Here is a 20,875-nt window from a genome sequence, read left to right as displayed (position 1 = left end):
TAATGAGGAAGTTTATGACTACATTTTATAAACTCTGTTGTAGAGTCTTGTTTTTGGCTCAATGAGTTATATGTTGGAAAGAGAAAAAGGAAGACAGTAGCAAGTTCTCGAAAGTGGAACTGCATGAAGGTATGCATTTTCAAGCTTCATGGTTTTGCTTTGGAACACAAATTGTATTGTTGCCACGCAGAAAGAATTATCAGTGAGCAACATATTACACAGTAGGGGAGTACAGTACAGTAAGAGTCCCATGGCTATCATAGCAGTTTCAAGCTGCTCTGAAAATACACAGGCTGCTGACTAAAAGTCTTATGAGGCCGTTTACAACAGACACTCCTAGAGGCTCACTGTAAATCACTTTAGACAAAGAGTAATAAAGTAAGCAAATGCAACAGTAATCACCACGATTCACAGCCTTCTATTTTCTCTGCCAACTGGCATATTTCGTCCGGAGATATCCATCTTTTTGTTTGGTAACAGCGTACTGCAGATACCCAGGGGAGGATCTGATCATAGCTTATGTTGCTCTGTACGATTAGTGAAAACCTTTGAGATTGTGGTTATGTTTTGTTATTGTAAAAGCTGGAACTGGCTGCGCTTTATAGAACCAAAACATAGCCAGCAACCAAAAACTAACAACAGCAGATCCCTGTTTATTGGGAATACAGGGGGAAAACAGGCTTTCACTTAACATGCAGCATTGCCCTGCATGTCTTTCTGATGCCATCCTAATTTAGTCAGCAACACTTAACACCATTTGTCCAGAATGCACTGGAGCAGGACACACCAGCCCTCGGTGTATTTACTGCTGTGTATTACAGCTTCCTGGTGACAGCTCAGAATTGAACTGAATTATGAAGCAGTGGACTACATTACAGCAAACTGACATTTTGATAAATGTAAAGCAGAGAGGAAATGAGATGGTTTTGGATAGCAGACATAAATCTTAATGAGCCAGCCAATTTATTCCAACTGCTTGGGCAGCTGCAGGCAGACAGAGAAGACCTGCTGTATTTATCTGTTTGTTAGCCTATCTGTCTATCTTTTTGCTTTCTCTCTATTGGTGTGACTGCAACATGCAATCGCCAATTCATGCAAATTGATATTTTACTGTGTGACATTCCTGAGCTCTTTATGCATGCATTTTATAATGCTTAGTTTTAGCCATTAGTGTCTTTCTGTCACAGCCAGCTTGTTTTCCTCATAATGCCACATGCATCAATGTTAAAGAGAGGTCTGGGAAACTCTGGAGATTATACAATTTAAATCTAAATCTTCAAGTTTATCTCTTCTCTTCTTTTCTTACTCTTGAGCCAACAGCTGACAGTAGAAGAGCACGCTGTGGCTCAGGGTGGATGCTCCAAGCTATTGATCCAAATTACACTGTCTGCAGACTATAAACTCATGGGAGAGAGGGAGGGAGGGCGGGAGCGAGCATGCAATTGAAAAAGGCAAATAATCGCCTCTGAAAAAAAAAAAAAGAAGAAAATTCCAGCAGGGGCAGAATTGGGGCAACATATGAGAAAGCCTGTGATAAATAACAATGGAGAGAGAAAGAGGAAAATAGAAAAGGCAGAAAAAGAAAGGCTATGTGGAGGGGGGGGGGGGGGGGGGACTCCAGGCAGACAAGGGAACAAAGAGACAGAGAAAGAGAGAGTTATGATGAGAGTTATGATGCAGGAGGCAGTGACAATGCTGTGATTGAGGCAGACAATGTTTTTTGGGTTTGTTTTTTTCCTAGTGTTGCCTGTATGGCTTGATTATCATCTGAATCTAACCTCTGCTCCTTTACAAGAACAGGCAATGTTTATTTTCGTCCTCTGCTACCTGCAGTTCTTTAAGCAGCTTGTTGAGTATCAGCTCTGGTCTTGCAGGGAGATGTGACAGACGTCACTCAGGGAGCTAGTGTCAGACTGATGGCTTGTGCAGATGACACCTCTCTACAGCTGACACATACACACTAGACAATACCACCTGGGAATTAATACTCCTCCACTCCATCCCAAAGAGTGAGATTCTGTTTTCATTGTAGGACTGTTGAGAGGGAGTGACAGACGGGGTTCAGACAAGTGTGAAGGATAGAAGGAAGAAGAGAGAGATAAACAAGGGTTGAACACAATGAGTTAGGATTCTTGGAAAAAATGTACTTTTTCATGGGAAAATACCTGAGATTGTGGGAATCTTGGATTTTCTACATGCGTGCTCGTGTGTATGTGTGCAGCTGTTGAATGTACAGAAATTAAAGAAAGAGACATTCTACAAACATTACTAGCAAAATAACTTTAATGCTGCAGTGGTTTCTTTGAATTACATTTCAAGCTGAGACAGCAATTCCAGTTGAATTCATAAATGTATTTAATTTTAGTTTGTTTGAAGCTAATGAGGTTTCAGATGTCCAAATTAGTCAAATCAAGTCAATATATTTCACAGTCAGTGTTTTGAGTGCCAAATTGTCTCTTTTTGTGACAACCCTGTCAGTGTAGTGGAAAACACTGCCCATTTCAACTCAAAGAGACCTCATACTGTTTTGCTCAGAGCGAGGGCTGAGGATTTTGTCCCCCATCACTTACAGAAATACTGCAAGCAAACCCTGATTCAATACTCATATTGCTCTAAGACAGACCTAACAAATTGTGAACCTATCCTTTTATGAAAGGAACTGCAAACCCTGTAGAAATAACCTATCCAGGAGTGCAGAATTGCATTCAACAGGTGGAGCATTGGTAACTACATAGCCCAAATGTTAAAACAACACATCCAACTATATATCAGAACACTAAAACAACACACCAAAGTGTCAGCAAATGATACATTTCCCTTCAGCTTTACACTATCAACATAAACTTGAATATTTCCACAATGTACAAATATTACATGATATTTTGATCTATTATTATACCCTGAAGGGTGAATCAAGCTGTGCTGACATAAATCTGCTACCCTCTGACAGGTGACACCAATCTCTAACCCAGACCCAACGTAAACTGTGTTTCAATCCCTATCTTACCCAAGCAAATAGCATATACTCAGCTGCTTATAGGCCTTACATGTGCACTGTATCTGCTTAAGCTAAATCGCATCAGCTGGCCCTACTGGCTTGACAGACAGTCCATCAATGTTTATCTAATTCCACTAGTCTTTCAATAACATTTAAATAGCAAAGTCTATTAGAAATGCATGAATTTCCATGAACCTGTTTTGATTAAATAATAGGATATTCTGACAAAAAAAGAGCATCACAATTCTGAATGGTTTGTCCACATTAGAAACAGCAGATCATTTGGATAAATTCCATTTTATGAGTGTTTTCAAATCCAAATGTAATTAGCAAAAAAAAATCCTGTTTTACCCTGAAAAAATGTGATATATTCCTGAGAAATAATCACAGATAAAAACCTTCAACCCTAACGAAGGACAGAAAAGAATGAGTACTCCAGATGCCAGATGGCATGGCTGATGAGAGGTTTTCCATGTGGTGAAAATACGATAGGTTTAACCTTGTTTACAGATACAGCTACAGCTACACACACACACACACACACACACACACACACACACACACACACACACACACACACTTCATCCCATGGTCTCTAAAGTGCTCCACTCAGTGCAGGTGGGGACCATGGATCATGTAGTACTGTGCTTGCCCACTGTGCTCCACCGGATTCATTCTTAACACATGTTGCTTCCATCCATCATAGATTAAAAGAGAGAGAATATGAGAGAGGGTTTCAAGCTGTGAGGAAAACAGAGTGAGACGGAGAGAGAGATGTGGTAGATGGAAGGGAGAGTGATGAAAAAGAAACAGAGTTAAAAGAAGTGTACTGTAAACATGTTTCCCCCGACAGATGACGCTGTCTTCCTTCACAATCAAAAGCATGTATAATTCTTTGTATTGACCTGTAACTGCAAGCCTGCAAGAATGACATGCACCAATTCCCAGAAGTTTCTCCAGAATCTGATTAGTTTTTGTTTGACATATGGATAAACAAATAAACACTACAGAGAGTTAATCGGCATATGCAGAAAGATGCACAATCCTCGCGAGTATCTCTAAAATTGGATCAGCGGTATCTTAAAAATCACATCTGACAAATATAAGCAAACCAGCAGATGGATGGAGACTGATTTAAAGCACCCTTCATTTCATTGTGGGGACGAAAAAGTGTTTGATATTAAATTCCTCATATTGAAACAGGATGGTTGAGGCTCTGTAGCCTGAGTGAGTGTATAATTACACCGTATGGTTTAGGCGTTGAGCTGACATTTACACAGAGCAATGAACAAAGAAAGAACAAATAGACAAAGCAGCAAAGTTTGCCAGCAAAGTTGTCCAAAATAACTTTCAAAATACTTCATAACATTTACCCTAAAGTAGTTGTGTTGAATTCTTGTCCTCAGGGAGTCAACTACCAGCAACAGACTAGACCACACTTATGAGGCACGTATCATGCACTTTTCTAGGTCTATATTTATATTATGTGGCTCCACTGCATGTCTTTTTTATGATTTTCATTTTTAAACATCACTGCCTCACAGTGGCTTTACATGTAGCCCTTCAGTTCAGCCTCTGTCTGAAACAGGGTGTTTTAGCTCCTGTCTCTTTAAGCCCCCCCCCTCTGATGAACCTACTCTATTCTAATTGGTTAACTAAGGCTACGTTCACACCGCAGGCCTTAATGCTCAAATCCGATTTTTTGTTTGGCTGTTCATATTACACTCTTAAATGTGGCCTCCTGAAGTGACCCGCATGCTCAGTTGATCATTAATGGCTTCACGCACAGAACGGTGTTTACATGGCAACAGTGACAGCTGGTGAAGTTACTGGTAGTCTCATTTATGGTGTAATGTTAAAAACTGTGTGTGGCGGCAGCTGGCAAATTTGTGAGCGGGTGATTTTAAAAAGGAGGAAGAGGAGAAAGAAAATGAATACTGCTGTTCACATTGTCAGAAACAAATCAGATATGGGTCACTTTTAACGTGTGAACGTAGCCTTAATGACTGAGCCAACTTCCAGAAGTTCAGGAGGCAACTTTAACAAACAGTAGAGGTAGAATTTCACTTCTTTGTCCCCATTCCTTCCTTGAAATGGAAACTTCTTACACACAATCATGCATGTTCAAGCCAATATCCGGATCACGAAATGCGCAAACAAACCATGTAACAATCTTAGCAACAACCACTATAAATGTGTTGTGATGTTATGGTTCATAAATCAACTTTATTATGCCATCATGGCATTAGATATCATGTAGAGAGAATGCATTAAAATTAAGGCTGCAGAGACTAGTTAATGAACAGAAAATTAATCACCAGCTGTTTTTATTATAGATTAATCATTTTAAGTCATTTTTAACAAAACTTGCTTCTCAACTGTGGTAATTAAAACCTCTATGATAGTGAAACAAGATGAGTGGACATCTCCTTACGCTATGGGAAACAGCAATCAACATTTTTCACCATTTTCAGACATTTTATAGACCAAGTGATGAATCAAGAGAGTAACAGACAGATTAATTGATGATGAACATAATTATTAATTGCAGATCTCATGAAAATCAATCCAGACAATCATTAATCACTAATTTAATCTCACCAAAACCAGAAACATCATGTTTGGTAGTTATAATTTACAATGTTTAGAGATGCTAAATGTACTACAAATTTGATGATAATCCACATTTAACAGTAATATTAAACACAATGTATAACTGTAAATGATCAAAAATAAGTTATGGACTTTGTGTTCAGTGATAGTTGAATGGACTACAGTACCATCATACTATCAATACATGACATGTGCAATAATGATGTACCTTTTTGGTGATAGAGAAGCAGCCTTCCTTTCTCCAGCACCAGAGTGAGGCTGTGATCCCTCCGTCCCTCTGCGTGAAACAATGTCCCAGAATTCTTCAGGGTTTTAAACTTCAGAGAAATGATCTCCATGGACGTCCGGCTCGGCAGCATACTCAGCCTGTAGACCAGGTTGCTGCTGCCATCAAAGTTCGCCACATCAGAAGCTACATAACAACACAGAACAGGCAACATTCAGTTTTGGATGTTTATAATTAATCAAGCTGAAGTGTGCTGCTTGTGGAGGAATTTCTCATGTATTGATAGTGTCCTTTTTTTTCTTTTCTTTTTTTTTTAACCCTCCTGTTGTCCTCGAATCAAGGAAGGAAGGAAGGGAGGGAGGAAGGAAGGAAGAAAGAAGGACAGGAGGGAGGAAGGGAGGGAAGGAAAGGAAAGGAAAGGAAAGGAAAGGAAAGGAAAGGAAAGGAAAGGAAAGGAAAGGAAGGAGGAAGGGAGGAAGGAAGAAGGAAGGAAGGAAAGGAGGGAGGAAGGAAAGAAGGAAGGAAGGGAGGAAAGGAAAGAAGGAAGAAGGAAGGAAAGGAGGGAGGAAGGAAGGAAGGGAAGAAAGGAAAAAAGAAAGGAAAGGAGGGAGGAAGGAGGGAAGGAAAGAAGGAGAGAAGAAAGGGGGATGGAGGAAGTACAGATGGAAGGAAGGAAGGGAGGAAAGAAGAATAAGATGGGGTCAATTTGACCTGGAAGGACGACACAAGGGTTAAAAATGTATATGAAACACCATTTGGAAACAATATGGTCTATTCTGGCTGTGGTGGTACGGCTGCAGATGCCCCATTGTTTTTCTTGTGTTTCCCTCCTCTGTTTTACTAGTGCTCTCCTGTCAGTTCCTGTGTGTGTGTGTGTGTGTGTGTGTGTGTGTGTGTGTGTGTGTGTGTGTGTATGTGTTGATGTGGGTGTGGCTTCACTTTCCTGGCTCCCTGCTTCACCTGCACACCTGCTTTCAATCAGCTCATCTTCTCCCCTCAGTCAACACACTCACAATCCATCATCTCTCCAGCACATCAACCCCACACTGTTATCCATTCGTCTGCAGATTTTTCTTTCAACCTGAATGGTAGTACATGTTTCCAGGCCAACTTAGTCAGTAAAATCCTTTCATTAATGGTGCTATAGAATGCTAACCTGTATTTGTTGTGTCCCAGGATCCTCTCATTCATGCCTGCCATCCTGCCTGTCTGCCAGTCGCCTCCTAGTTTCCAAGCTCCCCCCTGCCAGCTACGCTTCCCCTCATTCCCCACTCACAGCCATGCACCTCCATTCCCTCTTTCTATCCACCTGCTGCCACCAGATCGCTTTCCCCAGCCTCACTGCGAGCCCAGAACTCTCCTGTTATAAACCTTTTCCCTTAACCAACATCACACTGTCCTGTGTTTGAGTCCCTCCTGAGTTCACAATAGAACAATCTGGCCAACATGGGTCCAGCTGATATGGCCAGGCTCTTACCAACCAAAGTGCTATCTTGGACCATCATGATTGGGTTCCCTGAGAAGATTGACATCATTCACATGTTTGTGCATTAGGTGAAGAGCTAGATCCAGGACATGATTAGCCTAGCTTATCATAAAGACTGGAAAAAGGGAAACTTTCTTAATATAAAAATCTAAAATACAACTTCTTACACCTCGAAATTCACTCATTTATTCATTTAATTATCACATATATTGTTAAATCTCTACACAAACAGTAATGCAACAATGAGTTTTGTTTGTCACACATTAAAATTAATGTAGTTATGATGATATTAGTTTTACAAGTAAAATATTACCATATCACTGTCTTAATCATGTAAAATAATTAATATTCTTAACATTTTACTTACTAATATAATAAATGTAAACATTTCAATGAGCACATTAATGTAAATTCAAAATTAAGATTCTTAAATCTATACAAGTATACCTTCATCTTAGCAGACATCTTCTTCCACAAGCTAAAACTGCCAGAGAATGAACACTTACTGTATCGACATCCATATATTTCCAGTCTGAGTCCAATCCGCCCAGTAGGGTTCCAGTCCAGAGGGATAAGGCGGAGGTAGCGAGCTATCACTGGCTGTTGAAGTTTGTACTGGACCACGGTGTCAGCGTTACTGTTACCTGAAAAAGCCTGGAACAACAGAGCAACACATTAGGTTTACAGCTCTGACAGCAAACCATGTAATAGTCTGTAATGAATAGTTCCTCCAGCAACGAAATACGATCTCTTTTTATGTACTTTGATGCTCATAATCAAGCTGTCTCCTACGCCATCATATTGTCTTTTGAAGTTTCATGGCCAGTCTAGAGGCAAAAAGTTACAATCTTTGAACTTCATATGGATGAAAGGTATGCAATGCGGCCTTGTTAAAGGGAGCCTATTATGCTTTTCCTTATTCTCTGTAATATAAATATAATTTTACAATGTGGAATGTTCATATTAAACGTGGCCTATGTTTTAAATAATAAGGTAAACATATGCAGACATTATCCCTGTGAGCAAAAAGCCCCAGCTTCAGACTGCTCTGAATGTTCATCTTCCAACTGCGATGGTCACAGTCATACATTTTAATATCCACCCAGCTCACTTTTCACTTTAGTTTGCTTTTCTACCAGGGTTTATTTCATTAGCAGACAACCACACCGAACAATTAACATTAAACAACTGACAATAGTTTTACTTTGAATTAGTTTAGTTACTTTGAGCCGTACATTGTTAGGTGAAGAGTTCTGCACAATTTTCTGTTTCATTAATAATTCTATGTCTTTGTTTTTGAGTTACCATGGTTGGGGGAGGACTCTTCCTGGTTTGAGCAAAAGGTGTGGCTAAACGCTGAGGACTATTAAATCCTGGAGAAAGCTGATCAGGCCGAACCATGTGCTGCTGTGTCATGGGGGGGATTTGGGTTTAGTTAGTATGTCTTTTACTTAATTGTAGTCAACCATTGTTACCCCTTGTCTGTTATTTTGTTTGGCTAAGTCAGTATATATGTGTTCCCTCATGTCATTATGTCAAGTAATTTATGTTCAGTTCAGGTCTCATTTCTTTGTTGTTATATTGAGTGTAGTTATCTTTTGTTAACCTCTTGTATAGGCCTATTTATTATGTTTGTGTTGGGTTTGTAAAAGTATTTGCTTTCTTTTGGGTAAATAAAACCCTATCTCTAATTTGCACTCCTGTCTCCTCATTACCTGCTTGGTCCCCAACACCAACACTTTTCTACTTTATATACTCATCTGCTCCACCCACAGTACACACATTTACTGTTCTGCTTTGCTAATATTATATCATTTTTCCATTGTTTTGGGGCTAGTTACGCTGAGCCATGACTCCATTACACAGTACAGAGAAGTCAAATAAGTAGTTCAGCTGTTTGAGGTGTGCTGGTCGTCTGCAGCTCTTCATCAAGCATCATCATCAATGTGGCTGTTTCTGCTTGTGATTTTCCTCCTTGCATTAGTCAATTATCCACTGAACAAACAGCTCCAAATATATACATAGCCGATGTTGTTTTGGCACTGATGAAGCTCTTCTAATTTGGTGAGAAACACATTTACTGTAAATTCTTCACAATGAAAGTCAGCAGCAGTAAAGCAGAACATGTTGGGTGTGCATCAGCTTTCATAAATCTAGCCAATCAGAACAGGGTGCTCATTAGGAGGGAGGAGGGCTTAAAGGGCTTAAAGAGACAGGAGCTAAAACACCGTGTTTCAGACAGAGGCTGAACTGAGGGGCTGCATAAAGGTCCAGTATAACATAAATACAGATATTGTTGAGCTCTGAATCATGTAGAGCTATTCTAGTGGAGTCCCAGAATACAACATATATAGAGCTCAAAATATGCATAATAGGTCCCCTTTAATCAAAGTGTCCTAAACTGCAGTACTAGTCCACGTTTGAGTTTGCGGTGGAGTGTGTAGAAAAACTCTCAGCAACCTTTCTAATCCCGAAATAGACTTTCTGCATTTTCAAGCTGTGAGCTCACAGAGGCCATTGATCCTAACTGCTGATAATGCCTCTCCCTCTCTCTGTCCAGTGATCAATAACTCTGGGATCTATTCTGTCTCCGTACCAAAAGACTAATGGCTTCTATTTTCCCAATCAGCTACCGGTGGGAATCCAAGGGGATTCTGTGGTTGACAGACACACTTGTATTAACATATGTAGGGGAAAAATAACCAAGTTGCATTTGTGGTTATGTGTTCAAGTGCATGTACTCCCTACTTGGGAATCTGAGTGTGTGACATTGTATGTTTGTGTGTCTGCTGAGTATGTACTGATGTGGCTACGTGAGTGAAATTGGCTTCCCTGGCGCTGCATAATTGTGATCTCAGTGCCATCTTCAGTGCTTTGAAGGGCTGAGCTGGCTGGGCAGCAGAGCGTTAAGCTCAACAAATGGCTCTGTTTCCTGCTGAGGAGGCTGAGAAGAGCGGCATCTCATTTACTTGCCGAGCATCTTTTGAAATATGAGTAGCCTCTGACAAGCTTTCAGTCAAGGAGGGTGAGAGAAGAAAGAGTGGGGGCATGAGAATGAATCAGAGAGAAACTGTGGTGGAAGAGGTATTCAGATCCTTTATGTAAGTACAAATGCAGTAACATAAAAATACTTCATAACAGCTAAAGGTCCAGCATTCAAAATTATACTTCAAGTTTTCATCCTTCAGATTTTCAAGAAATGTAAAGGATACATTTTCAAGAAATCTTTATGGAAGTACAAATGCAGCAATGTAAGTTCCAGCCTTCAAATTCTACTTCAAGTTTTCATCCTTCAGATCTTCAAGAAATCAAACCCTGTTTTTGTTACCATGTATGATATATTTTCTGTAATAGCCATTCTACATCTTTACATTCAGTAATTATCTATATATAGTATTTTTATTGGTAGTAGGGGGAGCCCCCCATGTCCACACTGGACTCAGAGTTCCTACCTAAACATGAGATATTTACAGGCAAAACATGCATGCCTTTGATCTAGTCCATATGCTTGAATCAGAGCAGTTTTAAGTTACAGAATATTCTACTGCTGCTGCTGTTTCAGGTTCAAAGTAATTTAGAAACACAAGTAGGCTTTTATCAGAATCAGAACCAGGTTTATTGCTAAGTAGGTTTGCACATGCAAGGAATTTGCCTATGTGTTGCAATTCATAGCAGTCAGAAATATACACAAAATTAAATAATATAAAAAGAGAAAGAATGAAAAGATTTTTTTTTTCTAAGTGAGAAGAGCTGCTATAGGTTTTAATTTCAAATTGAAGAGCAGTGGTGTGCACAAGGGGGGAGTGGGGGGCCCAATAGTGGAAAACGAGTGCTAAGGTGCCCTCCTGGGTGGCAAAACGTGCACTAAAGTGCCCTCTTCAGAGGCGTATGTGCCCTTTTTTTTTTTTTTTTGCCCCTGCCCTTCAAAAAGTCTGTGCACGCCACTGTTGAAAAGAGTGATTTTTTTATATTAATGTGCAAGGTCTGTGGGTGGGATAGTGTCCAATGGGGGCCCGGGCCTTGCTGATAAGGCTAGCTGCAGACAGGAAGAAGCTGTCCTTATTCTGTTGTTATTTTGAAGCAGTCACAGGAAACGCAGTGTATTTGACACAGCAGTTATTGCTGACGGCTATCCATTACCAAAAAAATGCTATCGTGGGTCAATTTTAAATATAGCAGGAAGTAATGAAACAAGAGGGAGCTGTCACAGTTTAGGTCAAGACTCCTCAGCAAGGTAGCAAACTTAACTGTGCCCTGCTATTGTGCTGAAAACTACTTACTCTGTGTGTAGTCAAACCATAGCTGCTATTATTATTGACCTATTTTATTAAAGCAATGTGAATTTGTTTGGCTACATAGTAAACAAATACACCAGTTTCTCTTCTGTGAAAGTAGCTGCTGAAGGAGTGTTTGCTTGAGTACTAAAATCTTAAAGATCCCAACAAGGTCTGTTTCACCTGCTGACCACACCCAGGAGCAATGACGGGTGTGGATGAAAAGTGAAAGTGTGCTCTGTTACACCTGGAACTACACCCAGCAGCGACTTAATTTGGTCCTGGAGCACACCTGTACATCACTGCAACAAGGTGAGAAGTTAAACCAGTGGATGTCAGCAGAAGCAAGATTTAAGTTATTCTTTAAAGTATGAAAGTAGAAGTGCTGACTGTACAGAAAAATGCCCCCTGTGATTGATACTAGTATATGATATTATCAGATAGTTAAGAGCATTTTACTCTTGTAGCTTGTTAAGGTGCATAGTTTTAACTAATGAAGAGAAGGCTGCAAGCTGCAACCAAACAAATTTCCCATTGTTGGATAATAACATTGATCTGAATCTGAGTTAGTTCAGGTAGTCATCTCGAGCTGCACTACTGCATACACGTGACATGCCCCACTCTCCATATCATCTACCACACACATCCTTCCAATCCCAATTTCTCTCTCTCTCTGCTATACTAATGTCACTGCTTCTCTGCACCACATACCCCCCCACCAGGCTGATATCCACCTGCAAGCTTTGGCATGGGAGAAGATAGTTACTCATCACTCTACAGTGTGTTGGTGCAAATGTATTCTGCAGGGGGTGATGAGGTTGGAGACTAGACGGCAAACTGTAACTATGGCTCTCAACCTAAGGGTATGAAGGGTGATATCATTAATCTGGGGGTTCATGAGATGAATAGTGGGGTATGAAAGAATACAAATAAACTACTTTTGTTGCACATGTCTTTTTTTTTGTCCTTTCCTCTACTCCATCATATGTTTAAATTAAACCATAAAAGTCTGGAGGGGAGTTGCCGCTGTCTTTGAAAAAAATATTACATGAAATAAATCAATGTTTAATAGATACATTCCTAATCTGAAAACTAACTATTAACTATACCCATCAAATAAATCAAACTACTACTATAGAGTAGAAGTATTAAGTAGCATAGAACAGAAAGTATAAGTACCTCATAATCATTGTGTACAGTACTTAAGTCAATCTACTATGATACTATCCACCAATGGAGAGCAAAAGGTTAGAAGAAAAGGACGAAAGATGGAGCATCTAAGTTAAGAAGTCAGTGAGGAGCTGTGATAGTTACAGATGTTTTTGCAGTCAAATGTCCTCCTTAACTGACAGACTAAGCTGCCATGACTAATATATGGAGCTTTAAAAACACTCTGAAAGCTAATCTGGGTTCACCACCTTTCAAGCTGGGTGTCAAATCAACAAGTTTTTAAGCTGTGAGAAGTCATACCACGCTCTCCCTCTTTTTAGCAATGACTCCCGGGCTTCAGAGAGTTTGAATTCTTCACTGTGAGAAAATGGTAATCTGTCAAACTCAAATCAAAAGCTGTTCTCTGGGTTGGGCTCCTGTTGTAACAAGAAGGGCGTACTGTCTTCCATAAAGGAAGGAAGAAATGCTGAGCTATGGTTCAATCATATCTAATATTGTTCAATCAACAGAGGCTAACACAGCTTTCAGTCATTCTGACATACAGCACTGAAGTTTGCTCAGTTGTGATCATTCTGCAGTTTAGTATTGTTTTTTCTTCACTGAAACATGAGCATGAGTACTAGTCTAAAAAAAATCTATATAATGCTGGAAAGTAATGATTTCTAGAGTGAAACAAAGTGATGAAGATATAAGGAGAGGAGAGGAAAGTCATTCAGCAGTGAATTTCCTCCCAGTCTACAGGGAAGACTTCATACATGAGCTTTAAGTATTAGTTGCACTACAAAATCTTAAAGTCACCATATGATCTCAGCCGGCTGATGCTTTACTGCCAATTCCTCATTCATCATTTACATTTTAAGGCTCTGAGCTGACACTCTTATCAAGACTGGCTCACAATGCCTGAGCTAGCAAGTCTTTAGTTATTTGCTCCAAGACTGTTGATGGACACCTTCAGCGCTGCAGAAATCAAAGCTGTGACTTTCTGTACACCAGGCAAGCTTTCTAACAACAGCACCAACCTCCTGTCAGCAGAGGTTAAACTGTCTGACAGCAGCTCCATGCAGTCGACAGAGCCATACCCAGGTTCCTTTCATTATTCCATCCATTATTAATAGAGAGTGAAAGGCTCCTGGTGAGCAGGCTTTCTGCTGCAGGCAGTACCAGTCCCCACAGATAATGTAAATTAAGTCTATGACAGTGAGGCCAACTGTGTTTTAACTTCAATGAACTTTTGAGTTTTCCAAAGCTGTGTTTCTAAGCTGTCAAAATATAAAGTAATGTGTAAAACAAATGTAAATATGCATGTTTTAATCCAAGTTAAAAAAAAAAGAAATGGTGTAAACTTTGACATTTTTTGCAGAATTGCTTGGATAAATGTCCCACAGGAAACCTTTTTTTAAATGAACTTATTTAAAGATTTTAAGTTGCATGAGCTAGTTGATCTATCACTGCAGAAATGTCTTTATTGTTTTTCTTGAATGTTTTATCACAGTAGTTTCATCATCATGGGGACCCATTTGTTTATCTCACTAATGCCACACTTAAAGATGCTCCAACAAGCAAGAACAGAGATAGCAGCTGCATTATTGTACAAGCAATAATACAACTTACATTAAAAATGTAATACAATTTAAATAAAAAATTAACAAGACAAAAAAATATGTGTTTTCAATCTCCGAGGATTGATAAAAGTAATTGTTTGATTTTATGCATAAAAACTATTTTTTACTTGAAGCAAGGCCCCATTTTACCAAATATACAAGCTTCAATTTTCAACAGGACATCTTTTCCTCATTTATGAAATATGAATCTGCCACTTTTTGTGATCTCTGTGTAAGATAATTGGTTTTGTGGAACAGGTACTTGTTTTCCATTTACCACTTATGTGATGTTGGTGTAATTACCCCTAAACTGTCTTCTTGCCGGTGCTGTCTCCAGTTGTGTCCCGTGTCACTGAACATCAACAGGTAAGCCGTCAGCCAATCAGAGCTGCCATAGCGTCCCTGTGTGGCAACAGCTGTGACTTGAGTCCTCCTGCCCAGGTCCACCTCCAACCACTGGTATCGGTCTGAGATGAGAGGAGACCAACCTCCAGCCCCTACAGAGAAGACAAACAATCAGTTTTCACTTCTTGTAACAATACTGTGTGTGTGTGTGTGTGTGTGTGTGAGAGAGAGACAGAGAGATACAGATGCTGGCAGAGATAAAAGAAAAGAGCGAGGCTCAAGAGACAAACTGCGGAAGTGAAATGTGATTTATTACATTTGAATCTACTTGAAATTAAACTTTAAATCTGTGGATTTATAGTCTGGAGTAGGTACTCCGTGCTATGATTTTAAAACTGGGCAATAATAAATCTCACAGTTTGGATATGAATGCAAACAGCTTGCTTATATGTTTGAGAAATGTGTTTAGTGGTGAGCTGTTTGCATATGACAGGAATGCCAAAGAGAAGGGTTAAGGTACTCGAAGGTATAGCAGCTAATTCTCTGTGTCTGCAGCTACCGGCAGTCAGCACATATAGAGGAAGCTCTGCTTTTAAGTTGATAAGTTGCAAAATATAGTATAAATATAGTTTATGCTGCTCCTGGCTTTGATTTAAGTCCACTTATTCACTCATGCAGTTAAAACCCTGTGATATGCCAAACACTTCATCTGGTTTGGTAATGATAAATAATAAATCCTCATAATTAAAGACATAAAGAAGGATATATCCCAGTCAGACACCTGAAGGAAATGAATCAGACTGTGCAGCAGTGGTGTGGTATTTAAAGCAATGTGATGACGCTTCACAATAGGTGTCACGATATGTGCTGCCATTTAATGTATCTGCTTTGGTTATTATGGGACCACCAAGGTGACAACACTTTTGATGTGTGGAATATGCCATTAAACTATGTGATAGTTCATTCACTCAGCATGTCTACACTGATATGATCTAAATTACTGAGCTGAAGCTTTTGTCTTTTCAACAGAGATTTGCAGAGCTGATGTCCATCTGATGTTCTTCGGGTTAATGTGCTCTCTTTCTGTCCTGGCAACAGCTGGTGCAACAGCTGGAGGGGACATACAGGGAGGTATGAGATTATCTCACACTAGTAAATAAATAAATAAATAAATAAATAAATAATAGTAATTCTTTAAAGTTTGATACCACAGCATGCAAATAATTTGTATTATCTGTCCATAGTCTATTACTAGTGCAATGTGACATTTCAGTTCAATTTAAAATGTTTGAAAATATTATTCCACAGTGCTTCTGGGATACATTTTCCAAGTAGGGAGTGATTCAACCACGCAAAAAGACAAAGTTGTTTTACTAACTGCAGCAGACAATACTTAGTACTTAACACCTTTTTTCATTCATATTATGGTGGTACACAGCAAATATATGAAGAAAAACAACCTTCAGCTTCAGCAGCAGACACAGCACAACCCTTTATGTCAAAAGTGTAAAGATACATGATCAAGGACAGGTTTCATCATATTGCTGGGTGGTTTATCACTGTGCCTTATTGTGTAAGAGTATAGTGCCAAAGATCATAAACCGATTAGCCAAAAAACATAAAAACCACTGACTGGTGAAGTGAATAACATTGATCTTCTCATTAAAATGGCACCTGTCAAGTGCTGGGATATATTACACAGCAAGTGAACAGTCTGTTCTTGAAGTTGATGTGTTGGAGGCAGGAAAAATGGGCAAGTGTAAGGAACTTTGACAAGGGCCAAATTGTGATGGCTGGATGATTGTGCCAGAGAATCACCAAAACGGCAGGTCTTGTGCGGTCTTCCCAGGATTCACTGGTCAGTACCTACCAAAAGTGGTCCAAGGAAGGTTTAAATAGACTTTCTCATCATGCCTGTTTTCCTGCTTCACGAAGAGAGTTTAAAATAAACAAGAACCTGTTGCTATGAGTTGCTGAAAATATGTTTAAAAATGTGAAAAAGTATTAATGACCTGATGTGCACCATGGTTCATTAAAGGTGTAGAAGACAAGAAGGGGGAATAAATTAAACTGTTTATGCAAAAAAAAAAAGCATTAATGACCTAGCAATTCTACTTATTTTTTTTGTTTTAATATATATATTTCTGAATACATTCTAATAAAAAAAATATAATAAACTCCAGTTATACATTATCTTGCTTATGCCCAGTAATTATCCTGAGCTTAATTTTCTAATTTAACCTTTTGGCATGGTCAACCTTTTTAAAACTGAGCTAAAAGTGTGTGGTATTTAAAACTGATAGATCAGCAAAAAGCCATGCAAGTAAAAAGGTCTACACAGAAAGGTGTAGTGCTTTCACATAAATCTCACTGAGTGGTCCGGTGCTAAGTGGGAAACATAGCCTGAATATCAACTCTCCTGTATTTACACAATCTGAACTCTCTCCTGTGTCAGGACCAGAGAACCCGTTAGTTGGATGTGTTTTAATTAGACAATGTTGAACTTTTCTCTCCTGTGTAACTCAGGCTTCCACCCTTCCCCTCCCTACTCCTGCGGTGGGTGGTGGATCACACCAGTGATCAATTATGATATCAAGGCCTGGAGCTTAAAAGCTTGAGGAGAGCTGTAGACGGGTCCAGTGGGTATGTTGGCAGCCTTTGTACTGTATGACTGTTAACCATACCCGAGTGGTTGTGCACTGTGGGATCAGTAGGTTTACTCAATTTTTGAAGGGAGGGTAATGATTGTTGTTGGCTTTGGTCTAACTAAATTTAACTTTGTGATAGGTAGACTGGTCTCTTCCTTTTCAAGGAGAAATTCACTCTCCATAAATGTAATTGCAAATGTACGTGTAATAGTGACCTTTTGTTTATATTGTAAATCAATACTTTATTTCGTTCACACATTCATTTTCCCCTTCTCATTTTCCCTTTATCCCACATTTTCAGTGATGTGAGATCTTCAGAAATTTTCCAAACTCTTAACAGCTTGGCATGCCTTATCCACTGCTGGCAGACTTCAGCTGAGATTTCTCTGCAGTCGGCATGGAGGGACATTTGGTCATGTGGCTGATGATCATACGCTTCCCACCTCCAGGCAGAAAAAAAAAAATCCTCACTGGGATTGAAGAAAAGCGAGTAAGGGAGGGGGGAAGAAAGGGGAAATAGTTTTTAGATGGGCTGCACCAGTTTGTGATTGCATATGAAGGATTGAATGCTTTATGCCATCTTTATATACAGTCAATGGCAGCACCCCACATTAGGGGAGAGTGGGGTAAGATGAGTCCAAGGTAAATGGTACAGAAGTAGAATGAAAACATCTACATTTATTTCAGGATGTCTCCTATCACATGTAAGAATGAAAAAGGGGCCTGAAAATAAAGTGTTTCTGTGGCTCACGTTGTCTCAGTTTAGGGGTAAATTGATCTGAGGTTAGGGGTAAGTTGAGTCATCTGGGGATAAACTGGCCACCACACTCAAGAGCAATTATTCCACATTTCTTTCACCAAGGTTGCAGGTGAATATCAAATTGTTGCTCCAGACTTTAGAGGTTGAAGTTGCTTCTTCAACTGATCACTCAGTGAGGAGAAATGCCTCATTAACTGTGTATTACTGTAATGTGTCAGACAGAGAGGAATTCTAAAAGGTTTTATCAGGGTCTGCATTTGTATTATACACAGTTAAAAGTTTTCTGCTCCATTAAAGCAGTTTTTATCCGTTTTCCTCATCTTATGAGACTCCTTTGTGGTGTGATTGATTTACTTCTAGTCTCTAATCTAATCTTTTCAGATGATCTTTGTATGATGTTTTATTTATGTTAAAGGTCACCTTCATATTCATTTTGGGACAGCTTATTTGTTTTGTGTTTAGAAGTTTGGAAAATGTGACTACAGATTGGACAAAAGAATGTTAGCAACTGTTAAAAAACAACAACAACTGTAATACAGTAGCTAACCTTTGCAAGGACATCGCCAAAACTCATCCAACTGCAATCTAATGTCTACTTTCGATGCTGCCGGCATCCACTACTCAAAGGACTGCGTGTTTGCATGTGTGTGTGTGTGAGTGTGTGAGAGAGAGAGAGAGAGAGAGAGAGAGAGAGAGAGAGAGAGAGAGAGAGAGAGAGAGAGAGAGAAACAGAGGGAAACAGAGACTGAGTGAAGGGAGAGCAATGGCAGAACCTGATTATGAAGAAACATTGGAGGTGATGGAAAAGGCTGCTACAAGATAACGACACTTTGAATACTGAGAAGGGTGTGTGTGTGTGTGTGTGTGTGTGTGTGTTTGTGTGTGGTTGAGACAAAGTGCTGAGTCAGGCCAAAGCAAACACATGGTGCCCAAACAGCAGATGGAGGGATTTCTCCTCCAAAGAGCACACACACATATACGCATATCAGATCATGGTCACTTCTGAGGACATTACGTTGACTTTACATTCATTTGCTGTAGACTTACTCTGCAAGCCATCCCCAACTAACTGGTCCTTAAGTCTGAATTTGTCCTCAAAAGTAGTCTATGGCAGACCACACACACACATACACACAGTCACACATGAAAAAAACAACCAGTTTAAAGAGCAATTGAGATTGTGTTGCCAAGGTGATGTCATGCTGACACAAGGCCAATACAAATCAATATCACAACACTTTAGACACGCAGTATGAAGTGGACACATACAGCTTCCCATTATCAAACTAACCACATCTATTATAAAGCTACAATTATTCAGGGTTTCCCATACTTTCATTTATTGATTTTCTGTTCTGCTGCTCTCGCTTGCTCTTTTTCACACAAACACGTCAACAGACTCGTTTGTGAACAGCATGATACAGTAGGTGGCAGCATGCACCTTCAACGCTGGTTTGTAGTCCGCTAGTAAAACCAAAAAAGAAGAAGAAGAAGAAGAAAAAGAAAAGTATATTTATATATGTGCTTTTCATTATGCTAATGTGACTTAAAGCTGTCACCCGTAGCGCATTTGTTTTTATTTTGTTGTCATCTAGCAGTGGGCTAGTATGTCCTCTCTTGACCCATCTGTGAATTAAGCAAATTATATGTTTCGTTTCAAAAATGGAAGACACGCAGGGCAGGCGCCTTGAGCGGATAATTATGACTCCATGTCATCTGAATAGCAGTGTCTGGAAATATTTTGGGTTCTACGCTGTGAATGGTAAGATGTTCATGCCCTGTGTGTGTGTGTGTGTAAAATAATGTTAATTCATCTGAAGCATTAATTTAGCAGTTTCTGGCCAGTAAAAACATAAAGCTTCACTTTACTGTTTGGTATTTGGTATTTCTTCTAACTTGATTTTTGACAAAAGTGAGAGTCCTCACGTGGCTCCTCACTTCCTTCACTTATCTCTCCAGTCCTCCCAAATGGGACATCCTCACTCGCTGTCATTTTGAGGATACCACTATGATGCCCAGCACCTAAACTGTCAAGTAAGTAGAAATCATCTATCAATATATTATATAGAAAATATTAAGATATTAAAAGTTTAAACTTAAAAATCAACACTGTTCCTTAATCTTAATCATGTGTATGTAGTGGTAACTGGGGGGAAAACACCTGATAACTGCTCCAATTTTTATAATTTGGTTATAGATCTAAAGCAGCATCTGGCTCTCACAGAATGGATTAATTACTGAAAGAACAGAAATGACATAAAGGAGCAATAAAAACAGCTCTAGCCTGCAGAACATATTTAAAAAAAAAAGTGGTGTCATGGATGGAGCCGAGACATATTGAGATAGAAAAGAAGAAAGGAGAAGCCTTTTGGTTCATGAAGAAAGTGTTTTTGTGATGATTCATGATTAGGTTATGAATATTTTAAGAAAAAATATGGAAAGCTGCTGTTGGTGCCGTCATTTAACAGGTATAGTTCCTGATCTCACAGTGATGTATATAGTAACGTATATTAATATTACTACATTAAAGCTGTTTCCACAACATGCCTTACGTACAACGACAACACAATTGTTGGTAACAAAGCACTTGGCAATTAAAATATTTGCTGTGGAGCACCTCATATGCGGTATCATTATTAATAACACTCCCACTGTCAGCTAATTCTGTGGAAAACACTGTTATTGTAGTATCATAACCCACTGTGAACCTCATTAGGATTACACGCTGTTGACACAATGCCTCTTGATGAACCA

At 39.3% G+C, this 20,875-nt stretch overlaps 2 protein-coding genes across 2 annotated transcripts in view; one reads left to right on the top strand and one right to left on the bottom strand.

Annotated features, from left to right (window-relative positions):
• The window catches only part of LOC128362403 (contactin-associated protein-like 4), a 60,420-nt gene extending 45,677 nt beyond the window's left edge, over positions 1-14,743 (bottom strand). The window contains exons 1-3 of the mRNA XM_053323148.1: positions 14,672-14,743; positions 7,830-7,977; positions 5,820-6,023 (exon numbers count right to left, since the gene is read on the bottom strand). Coding sequence (XP_053179123.1) covers positions 5,820-6,023; positions 7,830-7,977; positions 14,672-14,728 — 409 coding nt within the window. The 5' untranslated portion in view covers positions 14,729-14,743. The remainder of the gene's footprint in view (positions 1-5,819; positions 6,024-7,829; positions 7,978-14,671) is intronic.
• cp (ceruloplasmin) overlaps positions 1-20,875 on the top strand; it is a 167,043-nt gene that overhangs the window by 117,540 nt on the left and 28,628 nt on the right. The window lies entirely within an intron of this gene.

This window comes from Scomber japonicus, chromosome 7, assembly GCF_027409825.1.
Source record: "Scomber japonicus isolate fScoJap1 chromosome 7, fScoJap1.pri, whole genome shotgun sequence".
NCBI classification, from domain to species: Eukaryota; Metazoa; Chordata; class Actinopteri; order Scombriformes; family Scombridae; genus Scomber; species Scomber japonicus.
This window is presented reverse-complemented; position numbering and strand designations above follow the sequence as displayed.